Source organism: Perca fluviatilis, chromosome 20 (genome assembly GCF_010015445.1).
Source record: "Perca fluviatilis chromosome 20, GENO_Pfluv_1.0, whole genome shotgun sequence".
Lineage (NCBI taxonomy): Eukaryota > Metazoa > Chordata > Actinopteri > Perciformes > Percidae > Perca > Perca fluviatilis.
In genome coordinates this window covers 13,682,443-13,708,773 of record NC_053131.1, presented here as the reverse complement: position 1 = coordinate 13,708,773, position 26,331 = coordinate 13,682,443, and the positions used below count along the sequence as shown (strand labels likewise).

At 41.9% G+C, this 26,331-nt stretch overlaps 1 protein-coding gene across 1 annotated transcript in view; it reads left to right on the top strand.

Moving 5' to 3' along the window:
• Positions 1–26,331, top strand: part of ppp2r3a (protein phosphatase 2, regulatory subunit B'', alpha) — a 60,494-nt gene that overhangs the window by 11,167 nt on the left and 22,996 nt on the right. The window contains exon 2 of the mRNA XM_039785782.1: positions 21,702–25,333. Within this exon, the coding sequence (XP_039641716.1) occupies positions 22,541–25,333 (2,793 nt within the window). The 5' untranslated portion in view covers positions 21,702–22,540. The remainder of the gene's footprint in view (positions 1–21,701; positions 25,334–26,331) is intronic.

Here is a 26,331-nt window from a genome sequence, read left to right as displayed (position 1 = left end):
AGCCTGTTTGTTCACTTAAGCCCAGCTGTTGGGAATGAGGATTTTTTAGCATTTAGTTTTTTTTGTGTAACATTTTGAAAGTTTACTGAAAATCCCCTTGACAGTTGGATGGAAACATAGCTCGTCCCTCCTCTCCTATCGGCTATTTTGCCTTTCTGGAAGCAACCTTAAACACATATGAGGACTGTGGACGGGTAGGTTTTACTGATTTTGACTTTTGCTGTCTCTCTTTTGCTTTCTTTCTGCCATTCCTCCTCCCTCCTCCCCTATCTCCCTATCTCTCTGTATTCTATATCGCCTTAATCGGTCTTCTGATCTGTGTAGGCAGCACTGACACCGCTTTCTTCTTCACTTTCATCCCTGTATCTTCTTCCTCTGACGTCTCATCTGTCCAGGTACAGGCCCCCCAGGGGGGAAACACCAGAGACATTAGAGTCACTGTCTGATCCTAACTGAATCATTGAATTTGTGTCAAATATATGTCCACATACGTGTGTGTGTGTGTGTGTGTGTGTGTGTGTGTGTGTGTGTGTGTGTGTGTGTGTGTGTGTGTGTGTGTGAGTGTGTGTGAGATGTGGTAGTTTGATATCATTGGCGCTCTTTCATCAGTGAGGTGATTCTCCTGCTATGTGTTTGAACTGCAGTGAATCAAAGACAGCTTGTTGTATAGCTGCAGCTGTGGCCACATCACCTGCACACTGAATTTACAGGGTCTTTATCTCGCTCTTCTCTCACTCTTTCTTTCTTTTTTGCTATGTCTGTAGCTTTCTGGGCTTTGCTTATTTTTTAGCTGCCTCTTCTTTTTCCCGGGGTGCATGATGCGAGCTTCAGAAGCTAAATTCAGACCGATCCCTCTTTCATCTGTTACTTGGCACACTCGCTACAGTTAACAGTTACCACAGCATGTAATCTGTACAATTGTATAGTTCCAGCTGTACTGAATATTTGATAGATTTGCAAAGTCTCTTTGCTGAGTCACAGGAGAGGGATAGGAACACAAAGATGGAATGTTGTACTAAAAAGACTGCCACTTTGGGAGATACTAACTTGATTTATTTCACTCAGGTGAACTTTTACACAGAAAGAGGCCTGTGGATATGTTCCTCCATCAATTAAGGTGAAACTCTTTCAATGCATTTCTGGGCTTGTGAGTATTATTTAAAATGTGAACCTATCCTTTATCCCCACATTTGGATTTTTCCATTAATAACTCACACTCTTTCTTTTGCAACTTTCAATTATAGAAAAGTTTGTACTTTTACTCAGCATAAAGATTGCAAAATAGAGCATAACAATTCGAATACCTTAATTTAGGGTATCTATGCCAATAGTTCTGATCCCATACAGGAATGTTTTCCCCTTCAAATTCAGAATCTTTACATCACCTTTCGTGGAAATCATTGGAATAATTTTTATGTAAGACAGTAAAATGTGGCACTAAAAATGCGACTTGAGTCGACGGCATGCTGTGACTGAATGAATGTACAGTAACTTATAGTGGAAACATTACATTTAATGTTTACATTGAGAAAGAAAACTGTATTAAATTGGGTTTGTCAAGTCATGGTCAATACTTGATCTGCTTAACAAGGTATTGACGCCAACACAGACCTGGTGAATTGCATCAGTGTTTCCTTTAACGTAACGCTGTTATTAGTGTATTAATTACTGCATCCTGTAACTTTCAGTGTTGGAAACGTTTGTACTCTCCTCTGTGGAGAATAAAGCTTACAAAAGTCTATTGCACATTCTATTGCAGCAGCAAGAGAGTCCATCTGTTCTTCTTGATTTATACAATTATAAATATCTGGATTTTCTCGATAAGCCTCCCAGGGATCTTATCTTTGCTTGTTTTATCCGTAAATTTGCTCATGAATTTGCTCTGTCCCCTGTTTATTTCTGTCTTCCTATCAATTTCTTCTATCTACATCTTAGATAATAGAAGGGCATACATCTTGATTTCTAGAGAGGATTTGTGTGAACTACATATATCTCCTGCCACACCCAGTGTCAGCTCATTCTATTTTGTTACGGCATAGAAAGTTAAAGCTCCTTCTGTTGAAGTTTTTGTAAAGTTGTATTTAAAAGTTGCAGTGTGTCTACAACGTCAACATACTACAAGGTAAAATGAGCTACAATTAGAATCATAATACAATCCCATGCTTTGGCTCTCCCAGTCCGTACGGTTTGATTATCCTAATTAAAGACTGAGTTTTAAAGCATTCGTCTCAGAAACCGAGCGACCAACTTCATGTTTACTACGCTGCTGTGTGTGTGTGTGTGTGTGTGTGTGTGTGTGTGTGTGTGTGTGTGTGTGTGTGTGTGTGTGTGTGTGTGTGTGTGTGTGTGTGTGTGTGTGTGTGTGTGTGTGTTTGTTTGTTTGTTTGTTTGTTTGTTTGTGTTTGTGTGTGTGTGTGTGTGTGTGTGTGTGTGTGTGTGTGTGTGTGTGTGTGTGTGTGTGTGTGTGTGTGTGTGTGTGTGTGTGTGTGTGTGTGTGTGTGTGTGTGTGTAATTATACTGTAATTTCATCATGGTAACGTTGTGATTAAGCTTGTGATTTACTGGTTTATTTGTAGCAACATTGTATGGAGTTTCACGATAGAAACCAAAACAATCCAGTGAGGGGCTACGTGGGCCGTGTGCTGCTGGGAACCAGAGGGTCGTTTAGTGGGTGGGTCCTCAGGGACTTGGGCTGGGACTGTGTCATTGTTGTTGATAAATGCAGTCCCACAGTTTTGGAGCCAAAACATACAGCACACGCAAACACACATACACAGAAAAAAAGTTCCTGCCTGAAAATCAAATACCGTTTATAGATGAGTGAAAATTTGGCATCATTATAATATCATCTTTCAGAAAACCAACTTTTCATACACTCATGCGTACGCCTCACATGTTTTCACTGATGCTTATGTTCACATGCCCTGAGAATCAGATACTGTATGTATGCTCACACACACACACACACACACACACACACACACACACACACACACACACACACACACACACACACACACACACACACACACACACACACACACACACACACACACATACTGTATAAATGCACCCAAACACATGAAAGCCGAAGTTCAGAGACGTGGATGGCAGCCAGAAAACACACAACAAATAGACTGTAGCCTCCTCCGTCATGCCTACGCCATCCGTCCTTTCAGTCACACAGAGAATATTTTGGTACTTTCTTGTTTAGTCACTTTCTTGTTTCCTTGATTCCTCTTCTTGCCTCCTTCTTACCTCTTTGACTGTATGTTTACAATCATTATAGAACATGTCATAAAAACGCATAACTGTTTTCGCTAAGGAACTGGTTATATAAATTTACATAATTGTTTTCTTATTTTCTTGTGACGATTAGTTAAACCAAAAAGTGATTTAAAAAAAAAAATGTTTTAGAAGTCAAATTATCAAAGTATTCACAAGTGAAAACAAAAATTAGAGGAAAGTCTCATAATATGAATGTGATTCTATTTTTTTTATTTTTCTTCCTTTCTCATCTCATGACCCACTGTGGGGGTCCTGACCCTGGTTGGGAACCACTGAATCAAAAAAACAACATTGCACAATCAACAATTCCATATTTTCCATAAATATTCTGGATTATATTTAATGAAAATATTAATTCTGCATACCTAACATAGCAGAATATAAAACTTGTTAAAAATGTGATAATCTGTCAATCATTTCAGTCAATTTTTGAGCAACAAGGCCAAACATAATTTTTTTTGGTGAGGATTTGGTACTTTAATCAGTTTTGTATAGTGATTCTTTTAATATCTTTTGGTTGTTGTACTCATAATGTGTAAGCCTATTTTCTTTTACAATTACAAAAGGATGAAAACAGCTGTCCATCCACATGATGCAACAGTCCAATCCTGTTTCCATTTGTTTCTGTTGCATCTTGAGAAGTGGCATGTTTTCTGGCATTCATGGGTATAAAGGGGCAAAGGAGGTGAGCATAGGAGTTGAGTATTGAGAGTCACCCTCTGGCAAGGCAGGCTGTTCAGAGAGAGACTGTGACATATATATATATATATATATATATATATATATATATATATATATATATATATATATATATATATATATATATATATAGGCAGGCCGTGCACTTCAGGACGTCAGCGCTGCCCTCCGTACGCCCTCCTCCTATGGATGCATCATACATTTGCACACCGACAGCAGAGTAATCACACTGTGGGACTGCTTTCTCATAAGTCATGTTGTGAGTATCCATCTGATTGACATGATGAAAAGTGATGATGATGGATTGCAAATTAGAAGGGCTAAAAAGAGAAGCCATTCTCTAAACAGAGACAAACATTTGAGGTGACAAATGTTTACTCTTGTCTGCCTTTTTTCTTTCCCTCTCTCTAGCTCAGTTGTCCACGTGGATGTAATGCTGGCATTGTTGGGCGTGAGGATTTATGTGTTTCTGAGTGAGCATGTGAACATGTGTGGATGTGATGAGAGGTGTTTTAACCTTACGTCTGTGGAGTTTTCTTTTCTCCTCAAAATGTCAACGTCTCTCTCCCTTCTTTTCTGTCTCCTTAAGCATGACAGACTTCTTCAATTCTACTCTTAAAGTCTGAATATCTCCTCTGCTAAAACCCAGGTCTTAATCCCCAACAGTGCAGTGTGTCACTGGAAAAAAAAGAAGAGAGTTAAGGAGATGGGAAGCTTTTAAAGACACGGACGAATGACTGATGCTTTTGAAATGAGCGAGTATTTCCCAAAAGATGAAACAATCTCTGGACTTAACTTGACACAAAGGCCCAAAGCTTTTTGAATAGAGCATTATAGCAAGCAGCTCCTCTCTTGACTTTATAATGAGGCTTTTTCGGGAAGTTGCTCTTTATATGCTGACTGAGGGGTGGAGACGGGGCAAAGCCAGTTTCCCAGAGGTTGACAGACTCCTGACTTCAAAGGCCGACAACAGTCACACTGTCACTGCTGCTGGAGGAGCCAAATCCTGAAGGATCACAAGTGTGTGTTTGTGTGCGCATTTCCAGTGGTGGGGAATTACACTTTGAGATTGTTGATGTGAAAGGGCCACTTAAGGCAAGATGGCAGGTATTCAATTGAATAATGGCTTGTTGCTCTGTGTTTAAACTGAAATGGTAGAGATAAGTATCCACAATGATTATTTACTATATTCATGTATCAGTTTTGATTATGTGGTACCAGTTTCATCTGTTGCAAGCAAGTGTTGATTTGCTGGTTATACGGAGGAGATAAAATGAGAAATACAACTTAATGCAATAAAAAGGGGCTGAAAACATTCGTAATCAGTCTGATTGTCTTTATATTTATTATCCTTCTGCGGAAAGTAAGAACTCAAATCCTTCACCGTGAAGTTGGCGCCTCTTTCCAAGCATTCAAATGTGATTTAATGAATCCATGAATAGTTTGCAAAAGTATGCACCCTTTTTTCAGCCATTACTGTCAGTTTGGTACATGCACTTCTACGGGTGGTTGGTGTGGGAGGTATAAACCTCTCTCCGCACCAAACTGTGCGAGTGTAGGTGTCAGTGTGGGTCTTGTGTTTGTGACCAAATGCATCTTACAGCGCCTACTGTTTGTGTGTATGTTTGCATACGTGTGTGCAACGGCCAACAGATGTGAGACGCGGACATGGAAGACTTGGCAGTATACTGACAGGATGACTGTGTCTGCCTTCCATGTCTGCCAGGAGCTCAGTAACTGACTGGAAAATTTTGAATCGTAGTGCACACTCATGTTGCTCATCTTGCTCATTTTATATGGAAACACACACACACACACACACACACACACACACACACACACACACACACACACACACACACACACACACACACACACACACACACACACACATATTATTTACTTGCATCTAATGGTAAGCATCCCAGACCCACACGCCTACTTGATATATAGCATTTACTCCCCTCTCAACTTTTATGGAAATATGCACGCGCACACACACACACACACACACACATACACACGCACACACGCACGCTCACACACTGAGATATGAGCCAATGACACATCCCAGCAGCATACGGTATGCCGTCATACCAATTGCATGAGGGATTTGAGGCAGATGAAGACTTGACTTGGGTTTTGTAGGAGATTTGTGTGCTGCTTCTGGAGAGCGAGTGAGTGAGTGTGTGTTGCACCACTCCAGATAAGGCAGGGCTAACAAGGCTCTTGGCCTCCCTCTGACCTACCTTACACAGCCACATACTGCAAAGCTTCTCATTCTTCATATTGACTCACAGTAGTGATGATGAGGAAACCCAGTTTTACCCCTGTTCTGCAGCTCTTTGAGTAGGTTTATAACGTGTAAGGTGGAGATGGGAACAGATTGAACCAACAATCATTTAAATAATTTTAGTAGGAATTTAGTGAAAGGCATCTATTGATAAAATATCTATAATGGGATATGACATATCACCTGAGGTTTAGGTCATCATGATGATAAACTCTATGGCCTGGAGCTAAATGCTGCCTTGCATGTCAGTAATACCATAGTTTCTATAGGAGCATTGGCAAATTGTCACTATTACCTATTAAACCTCTTACATTTTGAGACATCTTGTATAAAAATTCAAATGTCAGCCTATAGGTGGTGGTTCTACATCAAATCTTTAGTTGTCGTCCTTCATCCTTTCAATCATGTTCATATCTAAGAATCTTATGTAAGAAATTCCCCAGTATGGAGGTCGTGATATGTGGTTGACAGCTCTGAAATCTAGTAAGGACGCTTTGAGTTTGGATTATTTTGTTATACAGTACATGCTGTTCCCAAAGGTCAAAAATGGAGTTCCATGCTCAAATGCAAATTTTCTTTTCTCCCACTTGCTCCCCGTTAAATTCTGAATTCAATTAAAAATCATTTCTCTCACTTTCAGAGCTGTGCATGGCAGGGGCGATGTCCTATGTTAGTGCGTTACTACAGCTCTATTATCACAAGTCCACCACTTACTGTACGTCCTCTGAGCAAGGCTTGCTGGGTGTATTGTTTCAGACATGAAACCAAAGATTATCAGCTTTTGAGATCTGGCACTCACTCCCATTAGACCTTTTAAAAAGCATTTTTTTTCCCATTATATCTGAGGTTTATCTTTTTCTTTCATGTCTTATTGTCTAACTATTTAGCACTTCAAAGGGGCTATACTTTGTATTATATAAATGAACTTTACTTGTAACTTTACCCAGCAACTTGATCACTTATGATCCAGTGATAGTCTATAATTGACATCACTGTTGGCCTGTGTGTGTGTGTGTGTGTGTGTGTGTGTGTGTGTGTGTGTGTGTGTGTGTGTGTGTGTGTGTGTGTGTGTGTGTGTGTGTGTGTGTGTGTGTGTGACTTGCCAGGCTATTGGTATGTTAGTATGGTAAATTGTGACAGTAGTCAGTGTGATTGTCCAGGCTTGCAGCCAGTTAGAGCCATAGTAACAGCACAGTGTTCCCACTCCGCCTTTGAACTGCTGCTATGCTTTTATAATGAGGGAATGTTCTTTTCTAAGCCTGACCCAAGGGAGGTTGTGTGTGTGTGTGTGTGTGTGTGTGTGTGTGTGTGTGTGTGTGTGTGTGTGTGTGTGTGTGTGTGTGTCTTTGTGGCATGGTGAGTCATACAGTACGTGCTGCAGCTATTGTCTTTGTACTCTTGACATGCTGGCCTATAACCAAAGGCCTTGTTTTTTCCTCTGCCTCCAGGTGACAGAAACAAACCAGGAAGAAAATGTGTGTGTATGTGAAAACCTGTTGCCCTAGGATAGATACTTTCCTTATACACAGGGCAGTGAGTCTCACATGAGATCACCATGTTTGTTCTACTTTGTAAGCTTTGGCCTACAAGGCTGGGCGGCCTATCAAGAAACTCTGTGTGTGTATTTGTGCGCATGTGTGTGTCTGTGTGTGTGTGTGTGTGTGTGTGTGTGTGTGTGTGTGTGTGTGTGTGTGTGTGTGTGTGTGTGTGTGTGTGTGTGTGTGTGTGTGTGTGTGTGTGTGTGATGAGAGCAGAGACAGGTAGCCCCCTTCGTCAGCTCTCTGTTAAGTCCTTGTCTGACATTATTGGAGTCTAATAAGCCATACTCAAGTCAGCTCATGTATTAAATCTTTGCCATTGTGCTGCCTGCCATATTACAAACAGCGCAAACACACACACACAGACACACACACACACACACACACACACACACACACACACACACACACACATACAGCCTGCAGCTATATTTAGTAGCCAAAAACCTTTTCTAACCTGGTTGGACAATCATGCTTTTTTCATTTCTTTTTTATGCAGCCACTTACATTTTACTCGTCTTTAATTCTGGTTTCTTATACCTTTCCAGCTATCCACACTATCTTTACTTTTACTGCCCTCCTCTCTTCTCTTGGCTTCTCTCTCTCTACCTGCTGCTTCTTGATTCAAATCTGAGCTTCCACACCTTTTTTATTACAGCAAAAATGCTGACTTTGTTTCTGTTTTTTCTTCATCTTCCTTCCTTTTGCTCACCTTGATCAGGTTTAACCAGATATTCTAAAATCCACGACTACGTTTGTAAAGTCCTCTCTAAGTTAACTACCAGCTAGAATAAAAGGGATTTACTAAATCTGGTTGCCCCATTAAAATTTAAGAAATGGTATAGAATAGACTGTAATGTCTTAGCTATGTGAGGAAACATCAGCAGCTGCCCAATCAAAAGAAGCAACAATGTAAACAGGAAGTCACTATAGCAGTGGTTCTCAAACTTTTTCACATCAAGGACCCCTAAACTGACACAGACTACGTTTACAAGCTGTCAATTTTCGGGTTATGGTCGGGTTAAGGTCACTATTCGGGTTTCTGAAACATTCGGAATAACCCGTTTACATGCGTGAGCAGAGAGAGTTACTCCTACATGGAATTTGTAATCAATTGGCAATATCCCGACGTAAACGGCGACGCACGGTTAGCATCTGGACGTAGCCTACGGACAACCTTAAGACGCAATAACTTTTCGGTCACCTTCTTATAAATCTCACTATCTCGGTACTTTCTGCCGTCAACAAAAGACATTATATTCATGGTTTTCACCACACTAATAAAGAAATTGGTTTCCTCCTCGCTCCAAAACTGTGGTACTGTGGTGCTGTGCTGCGTCTCGCCATGTTTACATCTACTTCTTGTTTACTTCCGGTATACTGCGCGCAGGTTTTCTGCATTGACATATATATAACTATATTATTATAGTATATAATTATTATTATAACTGTTTTCTGGCGCATACAAGAAGTTCCTCTACTCAAAAGACCAAGATTCCTTGCGAATAGAACATGCGCAGAACACAAATCAATGTTCCTTTTGATGGGGATATGCCAATACGCGTTTACATGACCAAACTTTCGGGTTAGAAAAGGGGTAACCCAGGTAGAATATTCGGGTTTTTAAAAACCGGAATATGAGCATATTCAGGTTTTTGCCGGTGTTTACATGGCCGTGCGCGACCGGGTTATTGCTAATATTCCGGTTTTGAACGGGTTATTGGCTGCATGTAAACGTAGTCACTGATTAGACCACGGACCCCCATCTGATAAGACTTTGACCCAGTGTCCCCCTGATAGAATTTTTGCTTTTAGATGTTTTATTACAGAAAGTGAATGAAACCCATGAGCAAAAATAGTCATACAATCTGTCATTGTGTTACTTATGGATGAAATTATAGTGAAAATATATTTATTTTGTTGGGGACTCCCTGGAACCCTTTCAAGGACCCCTTCGGGTCCCTGGACGCCACTTTGAGAACCACTGCACTATAGCATTAGAGGCCATAACATAGCAGCCAGAAATTACAGTTGTACGGGGGCAAACCATGCACTAACATTAATTGCTAATCTTATTTAAATATAGGTGTTGCTTTGTTTTATTTATATAAATAAGGAAATCACATGTGTCAGTTAGTAGTATTCATGAAGTGGGGAATATCTCATCATATTAATCTTACCAATGCTATTTAGTCATTTAGTCTAATATTATTAGCATATTGTAATTTGAGGTATGTAAAAATTACATCGTTATAAAATAGCAGGTCAGATGTGTCGATGATGTCAGATGGCTAATGCTAGTTTTTTCAGTTTGTTGCTTTAATCATTTAATAACAAATAATCTACATAAGAACTAGTTTGTGACAGGTTTTAGTGTACCGATATGTAAATCACTATTTGGTAAATACTAAAGATTTAACTTGGCTGAATTGAACGCTGGTGGAACCGGCTTCTGGCCAGATGTTGGATAGTGACACCTCAAATTTAGAATGACTACATTTGTTAAAGTCTCTGTTGCTATGTATGTATGGTTATTTTCTGCACGTTTGCATGGATACATGTGGATTCATGTATGTAATATCCCAGACGTTGACTGCGGCATACTGGGCTGCTTCTGATTAGGAAAGTCTAGACCTAAACCTCGGTCGTAAAGCGCTACAGCCACGTGCTCGGCTAAGCCCACCAATCCCAGCTAGAGCCTGTATGCACTTGGCACACACTGAGGGTTTATGGGTAATTGAATAAAAACCCCTGCTGGTGTGCGTTGATGTCTCAAACAGAAGAAATAAAATGTCAAGGAAAGCACGAGCAAAACATGAGCACACAAAGTAGAAGAGGACATACAGTACTGTTGGTATTTATCTTTCAGGGTCCTGAGGGGGTTGTGATTCACAGAGTGGATGAAACGAAAGAGGTGTTGATCAAGAGATGAACGATGAAAGCAAAGGAGAGGGAGTGTGCTTGGGAAGAAGAAAATAATAGACATTTTGAGTGCAGATATTAGGCATGTTCAGGGCGGTAAAAGGAAATGATGGGAGGGAAGATTTTGGTGGTGGCCCGTGGTGGTATGGACCAGAAGGTGAAACATGGCCCCGTCGATGTGGATCAGGTTGTGTGTGACGCACTCAGAGACAGTGAGACTCACAGACGTGCACACATTCATACCCTGAGATGAAAAGGCAGCCGGACATTTGACCGTGAGCAGCGACTGGGGTCACATGCACAAACATAAGTCCAAGAATAGACTCTAAACACTAGGGAAGAAAATAACCCAGTAACAGCGGATGTTGTGTGTGTGTGTGTGTGTGTGTGTGTGTGTGTGTGTGTGTGATTTAGTGAAGGAATGAATGAAAATCTTTACTAGAATGGAGGGAAGGAGGGTTTAGAAGGGAGGGAGGGGTGGAGTCCAGTTTTATGGTCTTGTTTGTATGTAGGGTTGTAAATACCCCCCTAACAGGCTTAAAGTGACAGCTGGTCCCACAAGACTGTCATAGCCATCCTGCTGAAACTGTACTTTACAGTAAAACACAGTGTTTCCAAACAGACCATAAAATTAAGATCACATATTTCATTTCTCAAATCCAAAACTATGGTTAGATGACACCACCTCTGCCTTTATGGTTTTTCAATAAAGATTTGAAACCCACAAGGCCTCACATGCCAGTGTATGATTATGAATAGTCCCCATGTAAGAGAAATACAACATGAACCAGACACTGAGTCAGGGTCCTAGAGGTAGATGGAAACCACTAACAGTAGGGATGAATTAGATCACTGTTAGGACGATTTAGACTAAATGTGCCATAACAACATACATCATGGAAATCCTGATTAGAGGGTTGGTCAGACCCAATGTTCAGCAAAAAGCAGTGGGTGAGGTGTTAAGAAATGCAGGTGTTATTAACCTTAGTCGTAAAGGCTTCGTAGAGAGAGACTGTATCTGCCGCAATTTATTGTTTTATGAAAGGCTATTAAAAGAAAAGTATGTTTCTTGGTTTGAAGCTAAAACGGTTAGTCAATCAACAGAAAATGTGTCATTTTTCAAGATAAAGTGCCAAACATTCCCTAGTTTCAGCTTATCAAATGTGAGAATTTGCTGCTCTGACTTATTTTGACAGCCTATATATATATATATATATATATATATATATATATATATATATACTGGTGGTGTTGCACAGGGAAACAGCCTTCCATTTCCATTTAATAGGACGTTGACAAAAATGAGAGGGACTTTCAGAGGTCAGGTCAGAGTTTTTTTCCTGTGGGATAAAGTAATAATGAAATTGTACTTGTGCACTTGCTATTATTCTGTTTTTGCTGTAAATATGTGTATGTATTTTTGGTTTAGTTTGCACAAGTGTAATAAGACTGTGGTCTTAAGAATCTACTGTTTGATTGTATGTTTTATGTGTGTCTTAATGACCCATGTCATATTGTGACCATGTTGGAAAAAAATTGGTCAGACAAAACAAGCCTTTTGGAGACATCACCCTTTGCCTTTTCTGACTCGTAATTTTCTGACTGTTTATTGGGAAAATATTCAGTATTGATTTTATAATTTCCATTAGTTGCAGCCCTAATTTGGATGGCATTGGATGGATTGGCTGCAGAAGGGATGACGAACATGTGAGATAGTCCTGATTTTAGGTGTGTGTGTGTGTGTGTGTTCTGTGTACTTGTGTGCATGGCGGTGAGATATGGAGGGGTGAGTAAGTGGTGATTCGGAACACGATGACTCCCCTTACCTTCTCTGACGATGGGGCCATGGTGACAGGGGTTTGCGGTTAGAAACCCTAATCTACTCCTCATATGACCCTCTGATGGACAGGGACAGCAGTCAACTCATACACACACACACAGACACACACACACACACAGCTCTCAGACTAGTTAGTCTAGCTTCGGCTCTCCAGTCTAAACATGCTCTTATATGGATTTCTGTTAAAATCTGAAGATCTCTACTCTTTCTTTCATTATAAACACATCGTCCTGCTGCCTACATGTGACTGCCCAGTGAGCACAAACATGTCTGAAAGACAGTATGTTTGGACGTCCAGAAGACGTCTTTAGGGGATCGAGAATTAATGTTTTTTTATGTCTTCCCATGACGCTATATACTGTGTGTCACTGATGAGACATCTTTAAGGTGCTACCTTTGGACGTGCAGACTACATTACCAGGAAGGCCAGAGGTGTTTAAGATCTGAACTCTGGACATCTATAAGAATCTACTAGAAATCTCCTTATGAATAGCTTGGGTCTACATCCATGATTAAAACAGACTAAAAAGTTACCTAAAATATATTTCAACTTTATCGACCTTAATATGTGTGTAGATATGCTGATATTTGAATCATTCCCTAAGAAGCTGCCTGATTGTATTGAATAAGTATATTAGTCAGCCCTTTATTATTAATAACCTTAATGTTTATCTGAGGATGAGGACATAGATGCAAGGGAAGAAGAACAGGACAAGGCTGATTTCATGTAGTTTGCAGCTTTGATTTGGCCTCTTTTGCATTTTATTTGTTCAATAACTGTGAGAAAGTGATTGTCAAAATCAGTCATTTCACAACCTGTCATGCCACACCTGCCTACTAAACACTTATCACCATTACATCTAGACTGCACTCCTGATGCTTCCCACGATCAGCTGCTTGTGAGCCTATCCATCATTTTGTCAGTTTACTACTTATTTCCACGATTGTTGCATAAGTGTTGGGTTTGAGTGTGTGAGTGAGTCTGTGTATTGCAACTTTTTGAGTGCACATTACTTTGAATGATGTCTGTTAATGTAAAAGCACTGCGGAATCTGGGGAATGCACAGAACGTTTTGGAACAAGCCATTCAGCTCTGACCAGCAGTGGGTCACAGAGACTTGGTCTGGTTCTGGCTCCATGTTGTCTAGTCTTGGTCTACTTCTCTTCCTTTTGGGGCTCCGAGTGTGCCTGAACACTCAACACCTCATCATTAATTGTGTTTCACCCACATTAGCTGTTTTTATACTGCTGTTAATCTTTCTCAGATTACACTCTTCTGCTTTGCTAATTTTACAGTAGGGCTATCTTTGGTGTCTGTGTTTTTCACATCAGTTTTATGCAGATAAGAACGGAACAGGTTTATAAAAGTGTACATGATTGATAACCCAACTGATCTGTGACTGATCTGTTAAAACGGACTATTAAGAATTTCAATAGCAGCTTATCACTGTTTCATTGCTCTGATTATTTGGCTCATTTCGAGCCCCGCTGCTCCAAACACAGAACCTTTTTGTCTCTACTTTATTTCCTCAGGTTAGTGTATGATTTTGGATGTGTGTGCATTCAGCTGTCTGGTTTTTTGTTGGAAGTTGTTGTTGTAAGCTGGTTGCATTGTAGGAGGTAGCAGGAATAAACTGTTTACTGGCTGAATCCAGGTCAGCTGCCTTTGCAGATTATATTTGATTTATTTTGTGTGTCCTTTGTCTTCTGTGCCAGCATACGTGTGTCTGATGTCTGAATTGTGTGTCTCCATGTGCATCAGCAGAACTCAGCCAAAAGCATGACCTCACCCAAAATGTGCTTTTTAAATTAGTTGCAATGCAGAGGCTGGGTCATATTGAGCTCCAGGCAAGGCAGGATGGAGAAATGGAGGTGTGTGTGTGTGTGTGTGTGTGTGTGTGTGTGTGTGTGTGTGTGTGTGTGTGTGTGTGTGTGTGTGTGTGTGTAGGTGTGTGCTTATGCATGCTTGAGATAATGTGCATGTTTGTATCTCTGAGTGTAGTGCAGAGGTGTATTTGATTGTTTGTATCTGCAATTTTGTGTGTACACTCTTTGCTATATGTGTGTATGTGTGCAGAAATATGTATGTGAATGCGTAGTGAAGGTTTGAATGTTTTTAAGGCAGATGCCAGCTTTCATCATCGTCTCATGTGGCCTACAGTGTTGCATATTTACGGCATGTTTCTTCTGCCCTCTGCAGTGAACAGCAGTGTGTGTGTGTGTGTGTGTGTGTGTGTGTGTGTGTGTGTGTGTGTGTGTGTGTGTGTGTGTGTGTGTGTGTGTGTGAACAAATCTCCCCTTCCATGAAAATCAAGTCTTCATTAACTCAACAATGACAAATATTTTGCTCATAAGGACGAGATTGGGGTAATGTGTAATAGTAATACTGTAGAATAGCTCTGTGTGAAGTGTCAGGTTACAATGGCCACTCTGTACACCTGCATGAATATGATTGGACATTACTAGTCAGCGGTTAGCCAAACAGCTAAATAACTGCAAAGTATGAATGAAGCAGCTGATGCCAGTCAGCTAATGCAGGCACAATTTCCTTAACTAGCGCTATTACTATTACTATTACTATAATGAAGAGATGCAACTAAGGATTATATTTTCAATTAAGAAAATGGTGAACAATTGGTTATAGTTTACCACAGCCCAATGGGATGTGTTCAGATAGCTTGTTTTGTTCTACCAATAGTTTAAAACCCCAAAAACATTCAGTTTACTGTGATGTATAACAAAGAAAAGCATCAAATTATTATACAAGCTGATTTTTGCCATTTTTTACTTTACCAGATATCTTCCTATTATTTTAACCAAATAATTGTTGTTGTGCATGGCACTCCCTCATGCTCTGCAACTGACTAGCTAGCAGCACTTACTGCGCATGTGCGACTCCCAACAAAGATGGAACAGAAGTGAGATGTCTCACTCTGTAGCTAAAACAGAGAGCTCAACACACAGGGTGAAAAGAGGAGCTGCAGCAGTGTGCAGTACAACAAAAATATGGTGTTTTCTGAAATTTAAATCGCATAAACCTATTCTGGTACAACTTCTAAATACAATTATGAACCTGAAAATGAGCATAATATGAGCACTTTAAGGATCATGTACTGCAGGCCCTTCTCTAAATTATAGGAAAATACCCTGTTGTTGTCTCTCTGCTAATGGTTTCCCCCACATAGATAGCAATGCTAATCATGGTCAACATTAGTTAAACACTAAAATAAATAAAAAATAGTCCGAATTATTGGAGCTAGGGCGGCACGATAACTTGATGTTATCATTTATCGACATACAGTGGAATCTACTTCACACATCTTTTTAGATTGGTCTGCATACTGTAACATTTGTAATGCCCTGGCTGTTCAGTTTTACGCTATTTTCTTCTGTTCTGCCTATAGAAGCAGAAATGCCTTCACTGCTGCATGGACCTACAAAGACCATTCAACTTTGTTGCCTCGTTGGGAAAAGTGATAGAAAACAGATTAATCAACTTCTGTCATAATATTAAGATGAATACCAACTATACAAACATAAATCAGTACTCTCTTTGTCCTGTGTTTCCTCTCCCTGTTTGCATGAAAAATTCCTCTACAGTGATTTTATAAAACTGTCCTATAGGCCTGGACCTGCCTGCATTCAGCTTAGTCCTGTTCAGCCCTGATTGCTGTTCTGCTGTGTGTGTGTGTGTGTGTGTGTGTGTGTGTGTGTGTGTGCACTGGTCTTACTATTCAATTCAATTACGATTATCCTGTCAACAATTCGAATCGATTCGATATCCCGATGTGTCCCAATGCATCACGATGCGTCCCCTCCTCAATATTATTATTTATTGCTACGTATTGTATGGTTTTCATCAACACATTCAAGCAGTCTGTACTTGTACAGTATATGAACTCCCCTTTGTATTGTATCTGCTTTAAAAAAAAAAAAAGACACTTCCTGAATGTAGCGGAGTCTAAACACAGCAGACAACAGACAAAAGGCAAAAACACAAAAAGCATCGCCTGAAAAATAAACAAGTAACATCAGTAGGCTATAATAGATTATGGTCTGTCACTGCATCGATGCAGAATGGTCTAGGTCCGCATCGCGATGCATCGATGCAATGATTAATTTCAACACCCCTAATGTGTGTGTCTCCAAAGTGCTGTCATCCATTGTTAAGAATGGTTATTTTATGCATTCTACTGTTTGTAAAATCCAAACAAACATATTTAATATTTCTTGCTTGAGGGCTTATGAACACAGACACCTTAACTGTCCCTTGATCCTTAATTGCGTCAGATATCCCCCTGATTGTTCTCCTGCCTGTGTTTAGGCCTGTGTACAGATGTCTTGTTTGCCAAGCAGCTCCCTGTTTATCTCTGTGAGGGACCAGGCGGGGCTTTTTTTGTAATCCAGGCCCCCAAAACTCCAGCTCTCCTCCTCAAGAAAGAAAGTAAGGAGAAAAAGAAAAGAAGAAGATTGGGAGGAGATGATAGTAGTATTCAAAATGTTGTGAAGACGTGGTTTGTTTAAATTCCCTGCTGTAATTTTAAGTGTTTTTCTCTTGGGCTGAGTAACTTTAGGGTCCATTTTTTTTCACCTGCAGTAAGTAAAACAATTCTTTCTCTTCTTTCCATTTTGGATGGTCTTATTGCCAAGCAAGCCATCTTTCTCCCTTGTTTCCTAGCCTGACTTTCTCGGCAGCAGAAAATGATGGTAATTGTGAAAGCGTGACCGTGTCGTACGAGGACAGAGCTGTCTGCCAGAGTGTCTTTCCAGACAGTTGATTGATGCTCAGCTGATGAGCCAACTCAAAATAACTGTGTGTTTGTGTGTCTGTGTGTATGTGAGTGATCAAGGCAGTGTTAGCCTTATAAGGCCAAGCTTTTTTATCCAGGAAACATTTAAGGATAAGAAAAGATGTGAGTCACTGATTTCCTCATCTGCTCAGAAGCACAAAAAACATCCTCTTCTCTGCCCTCAACTCCTTCCCTTAGGGCATATATACTGTGTCTGTGTGACCTGTAGTCTTTTGGGTTTGGGTTTTGTTCCTAATGAGGTGGTGAGCTATTTCACACAGCCCTGTGTGCTGGAGGAACTGCTGTAATAGCACTGGAGTTGTAGAACTCTTGTGCCATCTCAGCCTGTAAAGTTGTGTGTGTGTGTGTGTGTGTGTGTGTGTGTGTGTGTGTGTGTGTGTGTGTGTGTGTGTGTGTGTGTGTGTGTGTGTGTGTGTGTGTGTGTGTGTGTGTGTGTGTGTGTGTGTGTGTACAGAGTAAATAATTCATATGAGGATTACAGAAAGAAGCAGAGAAGTGGGTCAGAACTGCAGTTAGTTTGTTGGACATTTCTTAAGATCAGAGTGTGGGAGAGGGGAAAAGTGAGAGAAAGAATAACAAGTAAAGGCAGAAAGGATAGATGGATGGAAGAAAGGAAGCTGTCTTTTTACACACTTATAATAATAATATTTTAAAAGAATATAAAAACTGCACATTGTAGTACAGAGTTTGCATGTGTTTGTACTCATTTCCTTATAAGTATGTGTGTTTCTCAGAGCAGAGTCATGTTGCACAAAGCCCAGTAATTCTTCTTTTGTTACTTCTTTTGTCCCTCACTGTAGGGCAGAAGTCAATACCCACAGAGCCACTAGTTTCTCCCTTGGTTCTGTTTAGTATTTGCATGGCATAGCAGAGCTCTCTGTTCTCTGTGTGCGATCTCAGTAGCAACATTGAGGTTGTGCATCAAGCTGTGTGTGTGTGTGTTTGTGTGCGAGTGGGCTAGTATAGACCTGTCCTCTCTTCCTGGGGGTATGTTTGGGGTTCCTATTTGGGCTGTTTTCTTCACAAAGACCCACTTACCCTCTGAGGCCCTCCACGCACACACACACACAGCAAAACAACAAAGCACACAACCTCTTTTTGTGCACATTTGCTCATGTACACACACACACACACACACACGCTCAAGGCTTGAGTGGAGGTTGTGACAGAAATGGCCTCCGGTGATTTAGTGTTTCCTGGTGAAGGTCACATTGAAGGAAAGATTTTTTTTAGATTGAGGAGAAAGAAGGGAGGGAGGGACGGAGGGGAAAAGAAGGGAGAAAATGAGAGGATGGGAAGGAGAGACGTAAAAGGTTGTCACAAATAACCTCCGGGAACACGATCTGCCTCCTCTACTCTCTTCTCGTTCTGCTTTTGAATCCATCCAGAAAGACAAGAGCAATAAAAGAAACAGGAAGTGGAGGATGCAAAGGATAAAGGGGACGGATGCCCCTGCAAATTGCATTTTGGTGCCTTTTGTCAAAACTTCACATAAAGCTAAGCCATAACCTTCACTGTACTCAGTCAATCTGATATAAATCTGTATCTTCATTGTTTTAGAAATTAAATAAACATATTGCGATTTGGAGTTAATAGGTTTAGGGTTATAATAGTTAAAAAACATTATATTTTTTATCAGATTTCTTAAAAAATAAACCCACATTTTTCATGTCTAAAGACATGCCCGTTTTCAGCTTTAAGCTTTGGCTTGTTGACATTAAACTGAAAGCTGATACCTCCACGCATTCTCAGCTAACTTGCCCATAAAATATCCAGAAAAAAAAACTACCGCCACTAAATCACAGCGAGACTTGAAAAGACACCATAGAATGTGTTTGTGTGCATGTGTGCACTAGTGAATCATCTTTTTCTGTAATATGTGTCAGTGCGGCATGTGCAGGCATTCGTGAGTGGGTGTATGCGCATGCACGTGTGTGGAGGTTATTCAGTGTTAGCAACACCAGTGGCGTTTGTTTACATGCTCTATATCACTTTGGGAAGCTGTCGTTTACAAAGATATACACACAGTTATTAAGCAGCAAAGAGGAAGAAGTGTGATTGGACACGTTTGTGTGCATGTTGTGTGTGTGCAATTACTATCCTATAATAGTCTATTTCTAACTGTCTGTCCAGATTTCAAGTGCAGCTTACCAGGAAGTGTCATTTCCTGCTCGAGACACTGATTCAGCAGCATCCAGCTGTTGTGTTTGTGTGGAGAGAAAGGAGAGAGAAAGCGATACAGAAAGATGAGGTGACCGCCTGTTTTTTTTCCATACAGCTCTTTAATAGTTGTTTTTCCAGGTGCCACAAACCCCCCATCCCCACCTTGCCAACCGCTCTCCCCCACCCACAAGCCCACCAATCATTCCTCCCCCCTCTTCCCAGTTGCTCTTTTTCACACTTTTAAAGTAGGAAACTCCGGCTCCATAATTCCCCCGAGAACCCACAACAGATCATATGTCCGCACTCTCAGTTTAAGTTGGAATAACCTCTCAGTGTTGTTCTTTCTTCCCGTGGTTATTCTGAAAATCCTGCATCCCTCAGGTATGCAGTTCTGAACTTATATAAACTATGAGCTGTGTGCCTATGTTGGCAGGGTTTTCATAATGCTTGAACAATTCTTAAAATCTATTATTTGAGCACAGTACAAGACCTTGGCTTCTCCGGATTCTTACTTTTCTGTTTTCTTTTACAAATTCAGATTTGTACATTAAAGAAGTCTTGCATACCCTGACAGTTTCTGTAAATGCACAGTATGTTTGTGTAGTTGAGATTAAGCCTGAGGTTAGATTGCATGTGTGTGGTTGTGGCTATAGTGGTGCTGTCTCACCGCTGTATTACAGTTAAAGTATAAGTGTATATACGGTACATATGGGCATGCATGTGTAGGAGGGCACAGCTTCTCTGAGGAATGCAATGGAGGGGGAGGGAAAACAGAGGGAGAAGGAGAAAAATAAGTTGGTGCAATTGAAGACTGAAACCAAAAGTAATTGAAAGAGGGGGAGAGAGAATGACAGAGAGACATAAAAGAGAGGGTGAGAGTGGTTCAAGGTTTACTGCACAACGTGTTTACCTAGTCAGGCTCTGTTAGTTCCTGGTATGTGGCATGTTACTGGTATTTATATACTGCTTTAATTCCTTTACTGTACAAAGATGCCTCTTATTTAAAGGTGTCATTTAAAAAAAAGCTTGAAATCCCAAGCTAAAAATGATCAAAATGTTTTGAGAAAAGTGTTTGAGACAGCGCTTTTTGTTTCTTCTAAAGCACTGGAAGTTGAATAGAATGACACAGAATAGAATAAAACACAATGGACCAGAAAAACACATCTTTATTAAACTTAATATAGAATTTGCGCTGGAGCACAGGCAAAAAATAAATAAAACCAGTAATGGAAAGCAACAGGTGTTTTCTCCTTCCTACACACCGGCCTCTCTTTTACTGAGTCGTGATTTCTCAGCGGAGTCGGAGACAACTCTTTGTAGCTCGGCTGTGACATGAGAGGGAGTTGCGTCTTTTTTTCTACTTTGCCTTGTTTAACCTTCCACACTTCTGCGTCTTCCTTCCTCCCCTCATTTTGATCTGTACGAATGAATGAATAAATATTTTTTTATTATTGTGTCATGCATACAATAAAATATGCCCAGCCCACATGGGCTTACAAGACACCATTACCTAGGACAAAGGACCAGATGCCAAAGTAACCACATACCCTAAACAAATAAACCTTCTAGTCTTTTTTTTTGCCAAGCTTTAGAAACAAAAGTCGCCAACTTATAAATATTCAATTAAAACAACCACTCCAATTGGTCATCATCAGCACCGGAACATTTCAGGATTTTGGACAGACATTTCATGTAAGATCGGTGTTCTTAGCTCATCATAATATGGACAATACAAAAGAAAATGTGATTCGTTCTCAACTTCTCCTAGTTCACATAGTTCGCACAACCTTTTATCTTCTTGGATGTTTTTGAATCCATCCACTTCAAGGGCAAGGGGAAGGATTCCTGTTCTCAACTGAGCCACCAACGACCTCTGACTTCTCCATATGTATGTGTATTTGAGGTTGATGTTTTTTGATGATTAAGCCCTCTTTTCAGCGGCAATCTTGATGATCGCTAAAGGGAGAGTGTCTCATGTGCTCATACACAACTCCATAAATGCACAAACATGCACTCACGTTCACAATTATCCACTTCTTGATAACTGTCTTAATGATTAACTTTCTCTTCCTGTGTGTTTCTTTCTACTCTTTTGCACTCTCTCTCTTCACCCCCTCCCCACCCCCCCCTTCTCTGCTGACTCGCAGGTGGTGTCCTCCGGTCAGAAACACACACTCCCTGTGACACATGGCCAACAGCGGGAGACGGAAGGGGCGAGAGTGAGTACGGGACTGACAGATCCAGAAAGGCACGCACAGAAAGAAAAGAGGCAGTCGGCCATCTGTGGTCGGTCCCCTGCTACGCTGCAGCTGCGTTGGAGTCAGCGAACGGTTCTCCGCTGCTCCGTCAGCAGTTCAGAAACTACAGAGTGAGATAAAGTGATTCTTCCTACATCTCCTTGCTCAGGGGGATGAGCCTTGGATGGGGCAATGTTAAGGCCTCGCTGGCCTCGGATTAGGCCCCTGGGGCTGCTTCTTTGGAGAGATGGGTGATACCCCAGCTGGATCTTTCGTTGCCGCCATCCTCCACAGCTGTCATTAGTGGCTAATGAGCTGCTGCTGGAGAGGAAACGAAGAAGGTTGCCTGTGGAGAGAGGAGGAACCTTACAGCTGTTATTAAGAGGCCCAGAGCTCTCAGACGAGGAATTCTGCATTCTTTATTCCTCTGGAAGAGAGTGAAACCCTTTTAAAACTCTTTCAGGTGCAAGCATGAAAGGATATTACCTTTGGAAGTCGTGTTTGTAGACATTTCTTTTCCGTTGTTAATTGGCTTTTTTTTTTTTTTACTACAGTAGTGGCATGTCTCTGAAAACTGTCACCATGCGGTTGAAAGACGCATTTTTTCAGCTACTTTTTTTCTCTCTCTGAAGGAGTATTAACATAACATTGTAATCCATCCATTTTTTTTTATGTTAAAGCTGTATTGTTTTTGTTTTACACTTGGATATTATTTTGCACCTTCTATGCCCTGAAGGACATTGGTAACCATGGCAGCAGCCTATCGTGTAGTGGTGAGCAGTGTGAGCTGCTACAACAGTGTGGTAGTGGACCGGCGCACTCACTCCCATGCTGTGCACTACTGCTCAGGGCCATGTGGGGCGCTGTCCCAGGGACTAGACTGTACTGTCGCACACCGCGGCACCTGTTCCGAGCTGCTAGCTGCTGAAGCTGCATACAGTGACCCAAACAGCTCACTCATACACTCCCATAACATCACCACTCAACAACTTTCCAACCATGGTAAAATGACTATTACCATGGATGCTAGTTATAATGGTGGTATAGAGAGGGCGGACAGCAGTGGGAATTTGTCTTTAGGGGAGGACAGCCCCACATGGCGCGGTAAAAAGGCCCCCAGTGGCGGAGGATCAAGTGGGAACCTGAGCTCCTCTAGCAGTCTGAAGGACATCACCGAAGAGGCCATCAACCTGGCCAGCGGTAAGCTCAAAGAGTTTTCTTTTGACAAGCTCCGCCTCTCTTCCTCCAGCCACGTCACCTTCCGAAAAGGTCGTAAAGTCCGTCCTGACTCTCTCAGCCGCCGCTCCACCGACCTGGAGATCATCTACGGCCATTTCAGCTCCAACATCACCGCAAACGGAACAGCTAATGGCATGACAAATGGCACGGGTACATCCAATGATGAGAACCTGCCACCATTTGTGCCAGGGAAGGTAGCAGGCCTGGAGGAGACAAAGGTAAAGGGCAGCACAGCCATCTTGTCGGCCATCACCAAAGTGAGTGGTGGATCAACAAGCAGCCTATCGAGTATTGGGTCTTTGGACCAAAGTCTGAACACAGTGGCCTCCCTGTACCGCAACACCCTGGGAGAGGAGAACCTGATTGCCCGTCTGCTGGAGAAGACAAGAGCGGAGGCGGGCACTGGTGGAGCAGGCGGGGAGGACATCCGTGCCTGTCTTGACATCCTGCTCAAATGTTCTGAAGACTTAAAGAAATGCACCGACATCATCAAGCAGTGCATCAGACACAAATCTGGTGGAGGGCCAGAGGATGGAGGAGCCAGTCCTGAAAGTGTATATCGGGCTGTGATGACCCGACTCAGCTCCTATTTGAAGAGATTACCTCTGGAGCTGGAGGGAATTGGAAGTTTGGGAGGCAGTGGGCAGGGGGGTCAGGGTGCGCATGGAAGCGGGCACAGCGATCTGGCTGAGCTGGTCAACACTCTTCACTCCATCCAGCAAGGACCATACTCTCCAATATTTGGCAATGAGCAACCTCCTCGCTATGAGGATGTGGTGCTGTCACCTCCCATCCCAAAGACTGTTCCTCATTCTGCATTGTCTACTCCATCCTCTGTTTCATCTTCCTCCTCATCTTCTTTGAAATCAGACTCCATCCATAACAAACTAGTCCAAAGTTCCCCTTCCAGAACCACTCTACTTACCAATGGACTAAAACATCCACATCCTTCTTCTATCACACAACACACACTCTCCCCCCCATCTATGGCATGCACTCCATCCAGCTCCACTCCAACACACTCTCCTTCCCCTCTTTGTATCTCCCCGACCCCACCTTATACACACACTCCACCAGCATCCCCCATGGAAGCTCTTTATATTGAGGAGGAGGAAGCAGATGTGGGAAAGACACCGGAACTAATCCTGCAACAGACACACACTCCAACCAGAGGGGTGAACACAACCCAGAACAATAATGGGATAACATTGGGTCAACACATGCACCTGTCCCATCCACACACACTCCATAACTCTTCAAATACCTTGCCGGCCAGCACTGGCTACAGCCCTACTTGGCCTTCTTCTGCCTCACTAACAGTCTCAGCACCCAAAGCTGCCGCACACAGGAATGATGACATTGACAAGCTGCTGATGGACTTGGAGAATCTGTCTCAGAGTATGAGCCACCCCAAAAACACTGAGCCTCCTCTTCCAGCCAAAACCAGGAAGAGAGAAGGAGGCCAAGGAATCTCTTCCAGTGAGGCCCTTACTAAAATGGCCCAATCCCAAGTCCAGAAGCCAGCCAACCACCTAGCCATGAATGGCCCTACCTCCTGGACTCCCCAGAGTCTCACTCCTCCCCAGGGAGAGAACAGTGAAGCTGTGGTGGGAGAGGAGGAGGATGGGGCACTGCTGCTGAGGATCCTGGAGAGCATTGAGAGTTTTGCCCAGGAGCTGGTGGATTCTGGGGCGGGAAGCACAGGGAGTGCTGAGAGGAAGAGTGGAAAGGAGCGGGAGGTGATGAGGCTCCTGCAGGATACACTGGCCACCACTGGTAGGGCTGATACCCCTCTGGAGTGCACAAGCCCACCAGCTGCTCCCACTGCTCCATCTATGCACACAAATGCAGCTGCACAAATCCCAGCTATACCGCCAAAACATTACCTGGCAAATGCACCTGCAGTTTCACCTGCGCCGACATCTATAACTGCAGTATCTGAAGCTGCGTGCAATGCTACATCCGAAGCTGCACCTAAATCTACACCTGAAGCTGCCCCTAAACCTCTGCCTACACCCATACCTGAGCCTATTACTGAGGCTACAGATACAGTTCCAGAAGCCTCTACAGGTGACACCGATCCCACAACAATCCCTGCACCTGTAATGTCTGCTCCTGCAAGCTTGCATTCCTCCTCTCATTCAGCTGAACCTACACCTGTGGCTGCACCTGAAGCTCCAGCCCCTGTTGCCATCCCAGTTGTGGAAGCCACAAGAGATGCTTCCGTTGCTGTGGGCGACCCTGCTGCTGTGAGAGACACTGGTTCAACCCTCCTCATCCAGCAGACTCCAGAGGTGATCAGAGTAAGTCAAAGGCACACCTTCAAATTAAAACTACTGACAAATACACAAGATTATGGAAAGCCAGAGTGAAACTGAACATCACTGAACATTACAGTTTCACATTATAACCGTTTTATCAACACATGAGACTTTAGTGTGCACATTTAAATTTACAATTAAAACTCATCTATGAAATGGGGCATAGGAATGTCAGGGATGTTAATCATGTATTGTCAGCAAACTGCACATCTCAGGCCTGAATTATTTCACTTTGTGTCTGCTTAAAAAAAAAATCATTATTGAGTCTAAATTTCTTTTATAGTACAATACAAATCTATTGCAAATCAGTGTCTTAGTTAAAGCAGATATCTGCAGAGGTGGGACACTTTTTCTTTATTCAAGTCCCATTTTGTCATTTTGGAGGATATTTGCATGCTGTGTAGCTTTAAATTAACTACTCACGTTCACTGTAGTAGTAATAAACTGATCATATTAATCAAGAGTTTGGATCATAATACATAGCAACATCATCTAAATATGTATTTCAAATGTTACCGTTGCCATGGTGTGAGAAGCAAATAGACAGGCAGTCTTCTGACTAAGTGACGGGCACACAGGAACCAAGAAACGGAGTGATTGACAGCATTTGACTGAGAATAAACCATTTGAAAGAAAGCTTCTCTTGCTTTCAGTACATTCAGTACAGTCATATTAAACACCCAGGCGAGGATTTTATCGCTGTGACACAACGGGGTTGATGCCACTGTAATTGATGGGCTGTGATGAATAGTACTCATTAGCTGCGATGAACACTCTGATACTATCTGGGCTTGAATAGAAAAGCTGGTGCTTTGAATCATGGAACCGAACAGCTCATTGTGTTAGGAGTGGCTCTCTGTTGACTTTTCCGGTGTGTGTGTGTGTGTGTGTGTGTGTGTGTGTGTGTGTGTGTGTGTGTGTGTGTGTGTGTGTGTGTGTGTGTGTGTGTGTGTGTGTGTGTGTGTGTGTTGGCTCTCCTT